Source organism: Terrapene carolina, unplaced genomic scaffold, assembly GCF_002925995.2.
Source record: "Terrapene carolina triunguis isolate 2854851 unplaced genomic scaffold, T_m_triunguis-2.0 Scaffold85, whole genome shotgun sequence".
Lineage (NCBI taxonomy): Eukaryota > Metazoa > Chordata > Testudines > Emydidae > Terrapene > Terrapene triunguis.
In genome coordinates, this window is record NW_020664436.1 from 40,621,548 (window position 1) to 40,638,216 (window position 16,669).

At 43.1% G+C, this 16,669-nt stretch overlaps 1 protein-coding gene across 2 annotated transcripts in view; it reads right to left on the reverse strand.

Annotated features, from left to right (window-relative positions):
* The window catches only part of IYD (iodotyrosine deiodinase), a 72,401-nt gene extending 56,448 nt beyond the window's left edge, over positions 1-15,953 (reverse strand). For both annotated transcript variants that reach the window (XM_026649764.2, XM_024200324.3), the window contains exons 1-2: positions 15,685-15,953; positions 1,924-2,118 (exon numbers count right to left, since the gene is read on the reverse strand). In XM_026649764.2, coding sequence (XP_026505549.1) covers positions 1,924-2,118; positions 15,685-15,871 — 382 coding nt within the window. In that variant the 5' untranslated portion in view covers positions 15,872-15,953. The remainder of the gene's footprint in view (positions 1-1,923; positions 2,119-15,684) is intronic.
* Between the last annotated feature and the right edge of the window lie 716 nt (positions 15,954-16,669).

A 16,669-nucleotide genomic window follows, 5' to 3' on the forward strand; every position in this document is an offset into this window, starting at 1 on the left:
AGCTTTGCACCACCCTCTCTGCCAGGCTCCTGGCCCAGACCCCTAAAGCACAAGGTTTCACCCTAAAGCATTCGTACTCCCAGGACCACTTCTTTTCTCTCAGTATCTCCAAGTTCCTTGTATCTATAATTGGACCTTTTAACTCTTGAAGAGCCACGCCAGGTGGTGGGATAGACTGACCACTAGGCAATGCTGCCTTTAAGAGGAGACTACGACATCACAGTTCCGATCAATGTCAGATGTGTTAAATCCACTGGTTAGTTCCTATTGAATGTCTGTTACAATTACTGTCTTTAATTGAGAAGAGAGAATTTAGATATTTTTTAATTTCATACATGTAAGATGCCCGTCACCAGGCATCTAAGTGCCATACATCAGGGGGTAGCCGTGTTAGTCTGTATCTACAAAAACAACAAGGAGTCTGGTGGCACCTTAAAGACTAACAGATTTATTTGGGCATAAGCTTTCGTGGGTAAAAACCTCACTTCTTCGGTTTTTACCCACGAAAGCTTATGCCCAAATAAATCTGTTAGTCTTTAAGGTGCCACCAGACTCCTTGTTGTTTAAGTGCCATATAACTAATGCAATATATTAAAATCAAAGTAAAGCATCAACCAGCCTGAATATATAGCCAATTAAAACCAAAGGCTTTGGCTTCAGGGCAAAAGCTGATGGCCTTCAGGCAAACCATCTTAGCAGCCAAAAGGAATGTTTCCAATTTACACACAGAATAGGAATATTGTGATGCAAACATCTGCCAAAGAGCATACAGGTTTGATTTGACAGACCCAAAGGCAGCTGGTGCATGTAGGTGTGTATGAAATCTGAACTTGTTCACTCAGTCCTAATTGCCATGCGCAAATACAGTGGAAAGAGTATTTAACTGGCTGAAAAGGAATAAAATCAAAGCAATAGAATACACACATTTTGCAAAACTTAAATGCCTAAAAGAAGTAAAGTGGGTATAAAAGAACCTGATCAGCTCGTCATATTGACTGAATGGACTGTGCTCCCCCACCCCTCTTTTAAACACTTTTAACTGTTTGTAGGTCTTAGAAACAAACGACCATTTGCTAACCAAAGCCCTGCTTAAGTTTGAGATGCACCATGAACAAACTATTTAAAGATACCACTCTCACTCTCAAATTAAATGAGGCTTATCAATTACTTTGTTTCTCCTGAGAGTCAGACAAGAACTGATAGTGTTTGTTTTTTCCCCTTTCTTCACTCCTCAAAGCTTTCAGAGCACTTCATCTATGCTGCAGGCTTGTTCATTTTGTTGCATGTGCTAGAACATGTTCCGTTTTTTAATGATTACCAGCTAATTGAAATACATGACCATCTTCTTACATGCAAGTACAGTAACAAAACAGCTCACAGATTTTTAAACACGGAAACAATCCTCTGCAAATAGTGGCTGGGATCTCTGTATTAGTAATCCTGCTAGAGGCTGCTGAAACCTACTCTAATCCTTTTTACAATTTTAGGCTTTACTAACAGCAGCCAAATTCTAGGACAAGATAAATAATAATGGGGGTCAAATTCATCTCTGACTGAAGTCAATGGGATTACACCGGAGTTGAGTCTGGCCCTGCAGTAAGAGACTGACACACAGGAGTTCTGACAAAGAACTAAAATGTATTTCCCAATCCCAGTCACGTGACCTTGGTCGGGATTCCAAAGGTTACCATGGTAGTCACATTGCAGGGGTCAGTATCCACTGACTCAGTGGCTGTTCAAGTGTTTCTGAATACTCATTCAGTGCTGATTCAATAGGCCTGCATTTAAAAGTAGGAGCATGGTTGGCATCTTCTAAGTTTTAATTCCCTATGTTTTTCCATATCACCCTTATCTTATGCATTTGAGGAGCAGGAGACCAGTGCTTCTGTCACTCTCAAGAGATTCATTCATTCAGTACCATACCTGCTGCTTTGATGATATTATTAATGACCTCCCTGGGGACTGGCTCATCGCTTATAAATCTGACAGACCGTCTTTTATTGAGAAGCTCATAAAATTCCTTTGACCTTTTAATCATTTCACTCTCAGAGTAACGCTCAGCAGAGAAGGAGACATGTGCAATGTTTTCATCTAATCCCTGCCAGTCGCCATCAGCATCTGTAAAGAAGGAGCAGAATGCATGCTGTGGTAAGGATTTTCTTCTTGCTGGAGGAAGCCATAAATATATTTCACATTAATCACCATAATATGTTTTAACCTAAATTTGTACCTGTACCTCACTGGAGAACCAGAATTCATAACTGCCAGATGACAGAGAGCATTGATCTCCAGCTCTAGTTGTAAAATCCACTGAATAAAGAGGCTGTTTAAAACAAATGACCAGGAGCATTCTAATCATGCTATAGCCATTGACTCCTTGTGTGACCCATCATCAAGTCATGACCTGTTGTGCTTCAATCAATGCATCCAGAAAACTGGGTTAAAGAATAAGACCTTGCTGTGAAAGAGATGCTACATTACAGCTAAGATTCAGCTAAATGAACAAAAATAAAATGTGAGTGCCACATGTTTTTTCCCCAAACCATACCCCTAAAAGGTCATTCAAATTAACAAAGTCAAGAAAGGGCTCATTACAAACACGTGAAATTTCCTTTTGGGGTTGAATGCCAGCCTCTCTCCATGGTCACGTCTCATACTAAAGGTGCTATAATGCAGAGCTCAGTTCAAATGTGACTTTGTGGTTAAGGTCTGTGGTTTCACAATGCTTTGTCTGTGTGACATCATTGGGAGAGGGGAAAGAGGGGCATCTACACTTGTGACAAATCCATATTAAACTGGAGATAAAACATTACTTTAAAATGCTTCCTGCTAACATGCATTAACACACAGCTGGCCTGATTCTCTACTCACATCTGTTTACACAGACATAACTTTATTGACTTCTTCAGTGAATTTATTCCTAATTTGCACTTGTAGGTGAGAGGAGGATCAGGTCCAGTTTGTTTGACTGATGGGAACTAGTCATAACAATTTTACCCTGGGCCTGGCCCAAATCAGCCAAGCAAACTGTGCTTAAAGAGTGTTAATAACAATTCCACTAACTTAGTCTCATCCCTAATGGATCCAGAAAGTAGAAAGTGTGACTTTTAAAAAAAAATTGGAATTTTTAACAAACGATGTTTTTTCTAAGCTGAACAAAACACAGAAAAGAAGACACAGTGGTAATTTTCTTATAATGTTTTTCTGTCTGCATGACTGAGTACATCAGCTCATGTATTGCCGGCCTCTACCTCTTTCCCGTTCTTAAAACTTAAAAACTATTCTTACATTTCACTGGAATCTTGACCCTTTTTTTTTTTTTTTCCCCCATAAGATGAGATCCATTCCTCCCCTTCGACATTCCTCAAGCATATGAGTTCTTAGGATAAAACTTGTTTTATTTTTTTTGCAACTATTAAATTTAGTGAAACCCATTTAGCCTTTACATAATGGACATTCAATAATACGTTATCTGCCAAGATAGAGAGTTGAAAAAATTGGAATATTTTCTTTTATGATCTTATTGATTGTCATTTGGCTATTATTCCAAAATAAAGGGGATATTACACAGTCCGAAGAGGGTAGCTGTATGGTCTTGAACAGGTTCAAACAGAAATTCTCTCTTAATTTTAATCTATGCTTTTTTGGGGGGGACCCATACGATGTATTTGCTCATTCTATAAACAGGTTTAAAAATGTTTCCAAGGATGGCTTAGCAAGTGGGAGGCGTTGCAGCCTATCCAATTTCATACTTAGAATCCAAAAAGATTCTGGACTTTAGACCATATGGATTTCATTCTTCATAAAAAGAAATAACTGCAGTATTTGTCCCTTGTAACATTTCATTTTTGTTTACCATGTGCATACATTGTTTGCAAGGAGCTTGCACAAGGACAAGAGTAAGAAGTAATGGACTAACATTTTTGCTGGAACATTATTGATCTCCAACATGAAAAAGAAAACCTGTATGTCAAGGAGAATGCATATCCTTCCAAGGTAGCTATTATGCATCTTATGCAAACTGTGTTATAGGGGAGCTGAGAGCAACCCCAATATTTAGGTGGCCTAACACTTTCCATTTTAAAGGATCCTGATGACTTTTGCTTCAAAAGCTCTCACATCTCCAGTGTTTGGAGCATGTCTTGACTCTTCTTTGTCCCATGAAATTCCCTTCAGCTTTTGCTGAGTTACAAACTGTTAAAAAATGGTGATTTTCTTTCTCTCACTTTTCATTCCTCAGGAATATGTTGGCAGCATGCCAAAATACTAACTAGTACAAACATTGTAAAGTTGGGCTGATGTCACCACCAAAGTAGCAGCAGGAGCACCACACACTGGGCTGTGAAACTTGGGAGATGGCGGGGGGGGGGGGGGGGGGGGGGGGAGGGAGAGGAGAGAAGACATGGGCAGGGCTGAGGGCTCCCTTTCCTCCTTGGACCTGGCACACAAGAAGTTGGGTTTACATGACACCATGGTGGAACCATCTTCTGGTAACCCCAACCCAAAGCACTCCATAAAAACAATATGTAATCAGTCCACAGAGACATAAAATGACACCAGTTAAGGACGCCACTGTGAATCAGATTTCAGTACACCGCTGCTTCTAACTGACTAGTGTCCTTTGCTGTCTCCATATCTGATCAACTGCACATTCACATCTTTAGCATATCCCTGGTACTTCTGTAAAAGGAATCAGTTATCCTGATCAGTCACATTCCCAAAACTAAAAGGGCCAAATTCTGCCCTCATTTACATGTGCTGCACACAACTCCTAGTGAAGTCAATGGGAGTTGTGCACATATCTGAAGACAGAATTTGGCTCACAATTGGTATTTGGTTTCAAACTGTGTGTGTCAGACTGGTGGATTTGTGGAAGTAACAAGACAGACTGTATTGATTTCTAATACTACATCTAAAGCAACATAGAGACTTTGACATCATTCCTGTCAATTTGGCAGTAGTGAGTTTTTGTAAAATGAAAGGTGTTTGGAGAGAATACCCTGACATATCCAAATGAAGAGGGCTCTAGAAAATGGTAGCCCCCATTCTCTCTCATTAGTTACCTCCTTACAGTGAGGGTTAGTTGGCATTCAGAATTAAAGAAACCCTATCCATGAAATGTACTGCACTTTCAAATAGGCCAATTGTTGGAGGAGACCCACTGGTCTGACCTTGGCTCCTAAGCAGATCAATGAACAGAATGCCCAGCTTTGTCAGCACTCTTTGTAAGCCTATTGCAAAACCAGTAAAAAAATTATTAGAGGGATAACTACTCTAATGTGTAAGCTATTACAAGGCACAAACACAGCCATTAATAAAAGAGGTGTGTCAAATGGTGTGGAATTAATATGAACAGTCTGTATTCTTCATATGCTGAAGTTTATTATTGTATAATTCACAACAGCTAATATCATAAAATTAAGAGGTGATGTACTGACATGAAGAGACGACCTCTGAACACTGCCATCCTCATGGGGGCAGAAGCAGCATTTGAGAGGTGGAGAGATTCCTTTTTAGAGGTCTTATAAATTACACTGTATACATGCATTACACTTTTAGAAGAAATGTTAGGTGCATTTAATGAGAGTATATTGCCAGGCTCAGGCTTCACTAAAATAGGACCTCTTCTATATAACTGTAGCAAACCCTTGACAGTGCTAATTATCTCAGTGGATGATTCTTAGGGCAACAAGGGTAAGAACAGCTCACCTTGTTTTGAATGATCCTTGTCTGTTACTGTAAATTGGCTTTATGTGCATCTTTACAAAGCAATTTCACTTGCTTACTTTCCATTATCACAAATCTCCACTGATCTTAACATCTGCTCCAGAAAGAGACTTGCATTTCTTCCCAACTTGTGGAATTGAGTGGAATATGGCAACAATTAACTGGGAAAGATTATGAAGAGACAAGGTGGGCAAGGTAATATCTTTTATTAGACCAACTTTTGTTGGTCAGAGAGACAAATGTTCGAGTTTACACAGAGCTCTTCTTCAGGCCTGAAGAAGATATTACCTCCTCCACCTTGTCTCTCTGGGACCAACACACCCACAACAACTCTGCGTACAAAGATTATGAAGACATTTCAGAGGTGATCTGTATATTAAGATCCTGGACTTTTAACAGTTAATGGTGGACTCACTAGTCTGACTGAACTTGTCTCAGCAACAGTCTAGATCTGAGTGGAATAACTGTATAAATCTCAAGGAGTTGGAGGCAAAGCATTTTGGCCCAGATTTTTAAAGGTATTTAGGTATTGTAACACCTAACTGATTTAGGAGGCTAAATCTCATTTTCAGAAAGGATTTAGACACTTAGGAGCCTAAATCTCATTGATTGGCAATTGGATTTAGGCTCATAAGTGTCTAAATCCCTTTTGAAAATGAGATTTAGTCTCCTAAATCAGTTAGGAGTTGAAACACTCTGTGCAGCAATGTCTAAATACCTTAAAAAATCTGGGCTTTTGTTACTATGTACTGCAGTTATGAAATTCACAGTTTATTGGTATAAGAGGTGCTCAGTTTCTTTCACTGTTCATGGCAAGGTTAAAGAAACGTGTTTACCATAGCTTTCAACAATACTGAAGTGCTTATAATCCTATTTTGGTAACAGTACAGTGCCTTGGAACATGGCTGTGACGGATGCAAAGAGCTATTGTAGATCTACAGAAGAAGAAAATCTCACATGCCGGGCCACATAAATGAGGAAATTTCTAGGGGGATAGAAATAGAAGAGCAAACAGATCTGCTGTGCTGACATTCGTGACCCTAAATGACTGTACTGTATGCCTTCCACTTAGCAAATGATTGGTATTCGGGCAGCTCCAAGCAAAATTCTCCTCTTAAGCTGGAGAAAGAACAACAGCAAAAAGCTCTGTAGCATCTAACCTTTTCACGTTCTGCAATTTAATTCCATTAAGCAGCTCTGGTGAGTCCAGCCAAGCAGTAAAACTAACTGTACCTAGTGTGTTACTGCTCAAAGGTATGTCAGTTTCAGAGCATTGCACCATTTTTAGGCTCGCTGGCTGGCTGGCTGGCTGGATAGCAAGTGTTAGTGCTAGCCTAATGGATATAAAGCATGTCATTTGATTCTTATGGTGTGCTGATTCAGTAAAATCACTACCTACGTGTGGTTTGCTTTATGTCCAGGCAACTTACCTCCAGTTGGTTAAAAAAGTGAGAGTCATGGTCCAGTATAGACCAAGCTTGGACTGTATTGAACTGTATGGCCCCACATCTCTTTTACTTCTTGGTTCACAGAAGAAGACCATCTCCTTCTTCTGCCTTGCTGTGTACTAGATAGCAGCTGTCACTTGTCCATCAAACTAGCACAGTATTATTTTCCCTTCTTCCTTTTTCAACAAGTGTGGTCTCTTGCTCATAACACAGTAAAGCAGCCTCAGTGGGGTTCGGTAGCTTCTTCCAAGAACAAGGAAGAAAAATGAAACTTATGGCTTGTCTACACAAGGATGCTCAGCAAAGTTTATCTGAATTAACTAACGTGATTTTTAAAGTGGATTAGTTAAACTGCATTAAACCTCCGTGTGCACTCTCTTGTTCAGAATTAAAATGGCCTTAATTTGGTTTAGTTTAATCTCTTAGACAATAAACAAGCAATACTTGTAATTAGGAAAACAGAGTTATTGTAACCATATTTTTTCACACAAAGTGGGGACAGTGATTCGAGATGCCCTCTGGCTGCAAAATTGTGACATCTTATTGATATTTTCTTTACCTAAGTTGGTATTTGCACCAAAATTCATTCCCATCTGCTGGCTTTTGGTTGGTCGGTGTGAACTGGATAGGAGATCTCAAGCCAGTTGCTAATGAACAGGGGTCCGCGCCACAGAAAACACCAGACATCTCTCTTGGAGAGTTGAGGGTTTGTAGCAAATAAATCAAAAATATAGCATCCAGTTTAAAAAAATCATAAAATAAAATACGCTGTGTTCTACCTCACTAGGAAAATTAAGACCTGTAATTCACAACCAGTACAATGACAGACAGGGCCCACCCTGGGCAGTGGGGAAGGTAACACTTGAGTCCTGTTTGTACTACAGCCTCCTTCATTGCTACCACTGGTAGAGAATTGCTGGTCTGTTTTCCCAGTGCAGTTTTACACCACGCTGCTTCTCAAATATGGTTGTACAAGAAGCAGAATTAATTTTTTTCAAAACTGAAAGACTTTATTTTCCAAGTCACTTATCTTAGACCTGGTCTCTGCTTGGAAGTTTTACCAGCATAACAATTTTGGTTAGAGGTGTGATTTATTTTTACAAAAATAGTTGTAGGCCAGGTCTACGCTATGATTTTGTTGGCATAGCTATGTTGGTCAGAAGTCTGGGGGTATGTCTACACTACGAAATTAGATCGAATTAATAGAAGCCGGTTTTATAGAAATCAGTTGTATACAGCCGATTTTGTGTGTCCCCACATAAAATGCTCTAAGTGCTCTAGTCGGCGGACCGCGTCCACAGTACCGAGGCTAGCGTCGACTTCCGGAGCATTGCACTATGGGTAGCTATCCCACAGTTCCTGCAGTCTCCGCCGCCCATTGGAATTCTGGGTTGAGATTCCAATGCCCGAATGATGCAAAACAGTGTCACGGGGGGTTCTGGGTACATGTCGTCAGGCCCCTCCCCCTCCGTCAGAGCAACGGCAGACAATAGATTCGCGCATTTTTACCTGGGTTACCTGTGCAGACAACATACCACGGCAAGCATGGAGCCCGCTCAGCTCAGCTCACCGTCACCGTCACCATATGTCATCTGGGTGCCGGCAGACGTGGGACTGCATTGCTACACAGCAGCAGCAGCTAACTGCCTTTTGGCAGTAGACGGTGCAGCATGACTGGTAGCCTTCATTGGCGATCTGGGTGCCTGCAGCCGTGGGGCTGGCAGCCGTGGGGCTGCATTGCACCAGCTCTTTGCCTTTTGGCAGTAGATGGCTTATTACGACTGGTAACCATCCTTGTCGTACAGCAGTGGCTGTCAATCATGGGCACCTGGGCAGACATGCTCAGTCCTATGGAACTGTCTTGATGATGATGGTTATCAGTCGTAGTATGCCATTTTCTGCCACGCGCCCTGTTGGCTCATCGCACGTTAGCAGAGTCTTCCCTGAGCAGCAGATCGTGCAATAAGCCTGAAGGCTAACTGCCAAGCGCCCAGTATTTGCTGCCAAGCACCCAGAAAATGCCGAGGGCTATCAGTCATGCTGCACCGTCGTCTTAAGATGTAAAAAATAGATTTGTTCTGTATTCATTTCCTTTCCCCCTCCCTCCGTCAAATCAATGGCCTGCTAAACCCAGGCTTTTGAGTTAAATCTCTGGGGGGGGTCCATTCTGTGTGACAGTTGTTGTGTTTCTCCCTGATGCAAAGCCACCTTTCTTGATTTTAATTCCCTGTACCTGTACACCATGTCGTCACTCGCCCCTCCCTCCCTCCCTCCCTCCTTCCCCTGGTCCGTCAGATACTAGTTTCGCGCCTTTTTTCAGACCAGACGCCATAGCTAGCACTGAGATCATGGAGCCCGCTCAGATCACCGCGGCAATTATGAGCACTATGAACAAACCCGCGCATTGTCCTGGAGTATATGCAGAGCCAGGACATGCCAAGGCAAAACCAGGACCAGCCGAGGAGGAGGCGACTGCAGCGCGGCGACGAGAGTGATGAGGAAATGGACATGGACCTAGACCTCTCACAAGGCACAGGCCCCAGCAATGTGGAAATCATGGTGTTCCTGGGGCAGGCTGATGCCGTGGAACGCCGATTCTGGGCCCGGGAAACAAGCACAGACTGGTGGGACCGCATCGTGCTGCAGGTGTGGGACGATTCCCAGTGGCTGCGAAACTTTCGCATGCGTAAGGGCACTTTCATGGAACTTTGTGACTTGCTTTCCCCTGCCCTGAAGCGCCAGAATACCAGGATGAGAGCAGCCTTCACAGTTGAGAAGCGAGTGGTGATAGCCCTGTGGAAGCTTGCAACGCCAGACAGCTACCGGTCAGTCGGGAATCAATTTGGAGTGGGCAAATCTACTCTGGGGGCTGCTGTGATCCAAGTTGCCAGGGCAATGAGAGACCTGGTGATATCAAGGGTAGTGACTCTGGGAAACGTGCAGACCATAGTGGATGGCTTTACTGCAATGGGATTCCCAAACTGTGGTGGGGCGATAGACGGAACCCATATCCCTATCTTGGCACCGGCGCACCAAGCCACCGACTACATAAACCGCAAGGGGTACTTTTCAATGCTGCTGCAAGCCCTGGTGGATCACAAGGGACGTTTCACCGACATCAACGTGGGCTGGCCGGGAAGGGTACATGATGCTCGCGTCTTCAGGCACTCTGTTCTGTTTCGAAAGCTGGAGGAAGGGACATTCTTCCCGGACCAGAAAATAACCGTTGGGGATGTTGAAATGCCTATCGTGATCCTTGGGGACCCAGCCTACCCCTTAATGCCATGGCTCATGAAGCCGTACACAGGCAGCCTGGACAGGAGTCAGGACCTGTTCAACTACAGGCTGAGCAAGTGCCGAATGGTGGTGGAATGTGCATTTGGGCGTTTAAAAGCGCGCTGGCGCAGCTTACTGACTCGCTCAGACCTTAGCGAAAAGAATATCCCCATTGTTATTGCTGCTTGCTGTGCGCTCCACAATCTCTGTGAGAGTAAGGGGGAGACATTTATGGCTGGGTGGGAGATAGATGCAAATCGCCTGGCCGCTGATTACGCGCAGCCAGACACCAGGGCGGTTAGAGGAGCACAGCATGGCGCGGTGAGCATCAGAGAAGCTTTGAAAACCAGTTTTGTGACTGGCCAGGCTACGGTTTGAAACTTCTGTTTGTTTCTCCTTGATGAAATCTCCGCCCCCCCCCCCACCACCCGGTTAACTCTACTTCCCTGTAAACCAACAACCCCACCCTCCCCTACTACCATCCCCCCTTCAAGCACCACTTGCAGAGGCAATAAAGTCATTGTTACTTCACATTCATGCATTCTTTATTACTTCATCACACAACTAGTGGGATAATTGCAAAGGTAGCCCAGGATGGGTGGGGGAGGAGGGAAGGAAAAGGACACACTGCAGTTTAAAACTTTAAAACTTTAACACTTATTGCTCGGGAAATCATCTAGGGTGGAGTGACTGGGTGGCCGGAGGCCCCCCCACCGTGTTCTTGGGCGTCTGGGTGAGGAGGCAATGGGACTTGGGGAGGAGGGCTGTTGGTTACACAGGGGCTGTAGCGGCGGTCTCTGCTCCTGCTGCCTTTCCTGCAGCTCAACCATACGCTGGAGCATATCAGTTTGATGCTCCAGCAGCCGGAGCATCGACTCTTGCCTTCTGTGTGCAAGCTGACGCCACCTCTCATCTTCAGCCCGCGATTTAGCATGCCACTTCTCCTCTCGCTCATATTTGGCTTTTCTATAATCAGTCATTGACTGCCTCCACGCATTCTGCTGGGCTCTGTCAGTGTGGGAGGCAGTCTGTAGTTCTGTAAACATTTCATCACGCGTCCTTTGCTTTCGAATCTTCACTAGCCTCTATGAAGGAGAAAGATTTGCAGCTGGTGGAGGAGAAGGGAGAGGTGGTTAAAAAAGACACATTTTAGAGAACAATGGGTACACTTTTTCACGTTAAATTTTGCTGTTCACATTACACAGCACATGTGCTTTCGTTACAAGGTCGCATTTTTCCTCTTATATTGAGGGCCTGCCGGTTTGGTGTGAGAGATCACTCACGCAGTGCTAGGCCACAGATTTCAGCTTGCAGGCAGCCATGGTAAGACACAGTCTTTTGGCTTTTTTAACCTTCTTAACATGTGGGGATGGTTTCAAACAGTACTGCTCTCATTAACCATACCAAGCACCCGTTGGGTTGGCCATTTAAAATGGGTTTGCAATGTAAAAGGAGGGGGCTGCGGTTTCAGGGTTAACATGCAGCACAAACCCAACTACTTCCCCTCCCCCACACACCCAATTCTCTGGGATGATCACTTCACCCCTCCCCCCCACCGCGTGGCTAACAGCAGGGAATATTTCTGTTCAGCAGAGCAGGAAGGGGCACCTCTGAATGTCCCCTTAATAAAATTGCCCCATTTCAACCAGGTAACCGTGAATGATATCACTCTCCTGAGGATAACAAAGAGCGATAAGGAATGGATGTTGTCTGCATGCAAACAAACACCGGGACCATACGCTGCCATGCTTTGTTATGCAATGATTCCAGACTACGTGCTACTGGCCTGGCGTGGTAAAGTGTCCTACCATGGCGGACGGGATAAGGCAGCCCTCCCCAGAAACCTTTTGCAAAGGCTTTGGGAGTACATGAAGGAGAGCTTTCTGGAGATGGCCCTGGAGGATTTCCGCTCCATCCCCATACACGTTAACAGACTTTTCCAGTAGCTGTACTGGCCGCGATTGCCAGGGCAAATTAATCATTAATCATTAAACACGCTTGCTTTTAAACCATGTGTAATATTTACAAAGGTACACTCACCAGAGGTCCCCTGTGTGCCCCCAGGATCTTGGGTGAGTTCGGGGGTTACTGGTTCCAGATCCAGGGTGATAAACATATCCTAGCTGTTGGGGAAACAGGTTTCTCCGCTTCCTTGCTGCTGTGAGCTATTTACATTATCTTCATCCTCATCTTCCTCGTACCCCGAACCCGCTTCCCTGTGTGTTTCTCCAGTGAGGGACTCATAGCACACGGTTGGGGTAGTGGTGGCTGCACCCCCTAGAATGGCATGCAGCTCCGCGTAGAAGCGGCATGTTTGCGACTCAGCCCCGGACCTTCCGTTTGCTTCTCTGGCTTTGTGGTAGGCTTGCCTTAGCTCCTTAATTTTAACGCGGCACTGCTGTGCGTCCCTGTTATGGCCTCTGTCCTTCATGGCCTTGGAGACCTTTTCTAATATTTTGCCATTTCGTTTACTGCTTCGGAGTTCGGCCAGCACTGATTCATCTCCCCATATGGCGAGCAGATCCCGTACCTCCCGTTCTGTCCATGCTGGAGCTCTTTTGCGATCCTGGGACTCCATCACGGTTACCTGTGCTGATGAGCTCTGCGTGGTCACCTGTGCTCTCCACGCTCAGCAAACAGGAAATGAAATTCAAACATTCGCGGGGCTTTTCCTGTCTACCTGGCCAGTGCATCTGAGTTGAGAGTGCTGTCCAGAGCGGTCACAATGAAGCACTGTGGGATAGCTCCCGGAGGCCAATAACGTCGAATTCGTCCACACTAACCCAATTCTGACCCCCTAAGGCCGATTTTATCGCTAATCCCCTCGTCGGAGGTGGAGTAAAGAAACCGGTTTAAAGGGCCCTTTAAGTCGAAAGAAAGGGGTTCGTCGTGTGAACGTGTCCAGTCTTAATTCGATTTAACGCGGCTAAAGTTGACCTAAACTCGTAGTGTAGACCAGGCCTGAAACAACCCACACCCCATAGCCAACACAGGTAACCAGCACAGCCCCCAGTGTAGTTGCAGCTATGTCGATGAAAGAAAGCTTCTGTCAGCTTAGCTAGCGTCATTTTGGGAGGTGGTGTTATTATGCTGACAGAACTCCTGTCAGCATAAGCTGCATCTACAGGAGGGGGCTCTGCCAGTATTGCTATATCAGCATAGCTATACCGGCAAAGCATTTGCAGTGTAGGCAGGGCACTAGTGTGAAAGCGGCTATACAGATATAAGGCACTTTTATACTGATACAATTGCATCCACACTAGGGAGGTTGTACTGCTTTAACTATACCAGTATAGTTATAGCAGGACAATTTCTAGTATTGACATCTTAAAACTACCTGGTTCCATTCAACTGAAACTTTCCACAAAACAACTTCTCCTCTAACTACAGGTCAAACATGAGACATTTCAGGTAGAAATGAGCCTTAGAAAGTGAGTGAAGCTATTTAAATAAAATATAGTTTATAATGGAAACTCTGTTAATAGCCAGGGACTCTGTTCCTGCACCCACTGAAGTCAATGAAATTTTTACTACAGATTTCAAAGGGAGTATGATCTGGCCTTTAATTAAGGCATTACTAGCTCAATAAATCACTACAGGGAGGGCCATATTCTGATCTCAGTTGTACATAAGTCTTTGGGATATGCCTTGTGAAGCAGAGCAGAATTTGCTCAGAGCATGTTGTGGCTTTGCTCTTTTAACTTCTCTAGAGATAAAAAGAGGCGCTTGCCTTGCAGAGACATTGGACTTTAAGCCTCACAGCACATGGAGGAGGGATTATTGCTTGTTGTTCAAAAGTGAAAAATCCTACTGTACCGGGGGGGATGTTTGTTGTGTTATAGTTACAGTAAATGGAGGAAGGTTGTCTAAAAATCTCTCTTTTTCTAACAGGAAAAAAATATCTGTTTGCATATGAAAGTTAAATTTAATTTGACTGAATATTTTGAACAAAATTTTAAGTTGGCCCATTTTAAGTGACTGGCATTTAAAAAAAAGAAAAAAGAAGCATATAAAAGTGTAAAAGAAAAAATGTAAAACATTTTAAATATGACCCTTTGGCACTAAGGTCCCTTTTGAAGAACTTAAATCTTTTTTCCTTGTTTAGAAAATGTATGTTTTAAACTGATGGAGACATTCATAGTCAAAGTGCCACACTGAGAATTCACAGATCATCACTTTAATTAGCCACAGGGATTTTAATTTGCCACAGTTTAATTAGAAAATTCAAGCATAAAGTGATAAAGGGAGAGGACTTTGTTAATTTTGTAGGGCATTAGTTTTTACATTGTGTAAGGAGAGTATGGTAGATGAAGTGACTATTGTAAAAAGTTATAGATAATTTAGGAAACAGTGAAAACAACTTAATGAGGTTCCATTATTGAGATTTTGGATATACATACTAGTAAATGAAACTTGAAAAGGCTTGTGAAATAGATAGATAATGTTTATTAGCAACAGACAGAGGAGCAGAAAACTGGTTGAAGTTTGAAGAGTTAGAGACATGGGCTCTGGGAGAGCATGTATCATTATGAGATAAAAACCTAAATATAAAACTTTAAAACCACAGTGGCTGAAACAGTTGTTTACATCAAATGAGAGTTTTTAGAAGAGCTCTACAAATTACAGGGGGGGAAATCTGCAGCATTAGTTTAAGAAGAAACAGAGAGAACTTAGAAAGTATATTCAAAGAGTAAAAAAGAGGAATTGTACATTTTGTGCACATACACACTTACATACCAATTCTGCATCAGGATCTACTAGCATAGGCCAGGGACGCCAAATAAGTACGGAGGCCTTGGCTAGCAGTTTCCAGTGCAAAATCAATGCCACATTTTTGGGTTCAAATTCTCTGCCTACCTATTTCTTGAAAAATCTGACCCTCAGCGTACTTCCAAGCAGATCCCAGTCCTACATTCCTAACATAATGAGAGGCAATTTCCTCTTCTTTAGCCCCCTCCCCCACAATTTTTTTCTACAGGAGCAGGCAATCTGACCCGCAATTAATTACTTTATTTAAGCTAATCATGTTGGCCAGTACTTCCTACTTTGGGATGGTCTGACTTATTCTGTCAGAGGTAGAATTTGTGATCTCTGTACTATTGAAAGTACTACAGTGCATTGTAGCTGCAAAGCTGTGTGCACAGACTAACTCTATGGGATCATATCTCCCTTATTCATACCAACAGATGAAAATTAGACACAAAAATGCTACGTAGAGTTCTGTTTTCCTTACCTTCTTCCTCTACATGAAGGTCAGTGCTGTCTCTGAGGTCGTCATCCACCCATGGGCGAGATTCAGACTTATTTTTAGTCTCACTCTTCCCTTTCTTGCTGCTTTTCCTGTTGCTTTTCAGAATTATCCCAATCAAAACACATATAATTGCTATAAAGACTGGGGTCAGGGAAGAAAAGAGTTCCATCACCTGGAGTTTAATTTAGAAGGGTGCACCTTCCCTTACAGTGACAGTTCCTTTCTCAACAAGAAATAAAATGGGAGCTGGTTGGAGAGTGATAAGCAAAAAGGGGTGGAACAAAACGTGTAGTGAGAAAGAGGAAAGTTCAATACTCTTGTTCTGTTGTTTTCCCAGACTCAGGCAAACATTCCTTATGGCTGCAGCTCTGCAGCATACCTCATTTGCTGGCATCCTCTTTAAAATCTGACACAATCGGGCAGTTTCAAAATGCTGGATCTCTCTCCCAGGGATCTTCGCAATGTCTTTTCAGTATCTGCATCATAGTTAGGGAATGGTGGGAGTCCTGGGGCTGCCACAATTTCACTTTCTTATTTTGTTTTCTATTGCCTTTCTTCTGTTTTTGTGCCGGGGCAGAGCCAACTTTATTTATTTTTTATCAATTTATTTAATATGGGAGGGGTAGAGTTAAATTGGAGTTAAACTGCTGAATATCATTTTAATGAGTAGTTGTATACCATGACTAAATTTGTCCATTTCTAATGAAGTGAGGTAAATGAGTTTCTGTTCCAAATACTGTTTTTCCTTTATTTATAAATGCAATCCCTACATTGCTTGGAAGACAGCTATATCCCCCCATCTCCGTCCCCGCCCCTCTGTCAGTCCTAGTTGTCTACACCCATGTTATGGTCTTGTCTTCTGTTTGTTTTGTTTCTTTATTGCAGCATTGCCATCGCCAAGCATTCTAAAAATTATGAGTCAGCCCCCACTCCCCAAAAATCACGAGATTTAAAAAAAAACCTGTAG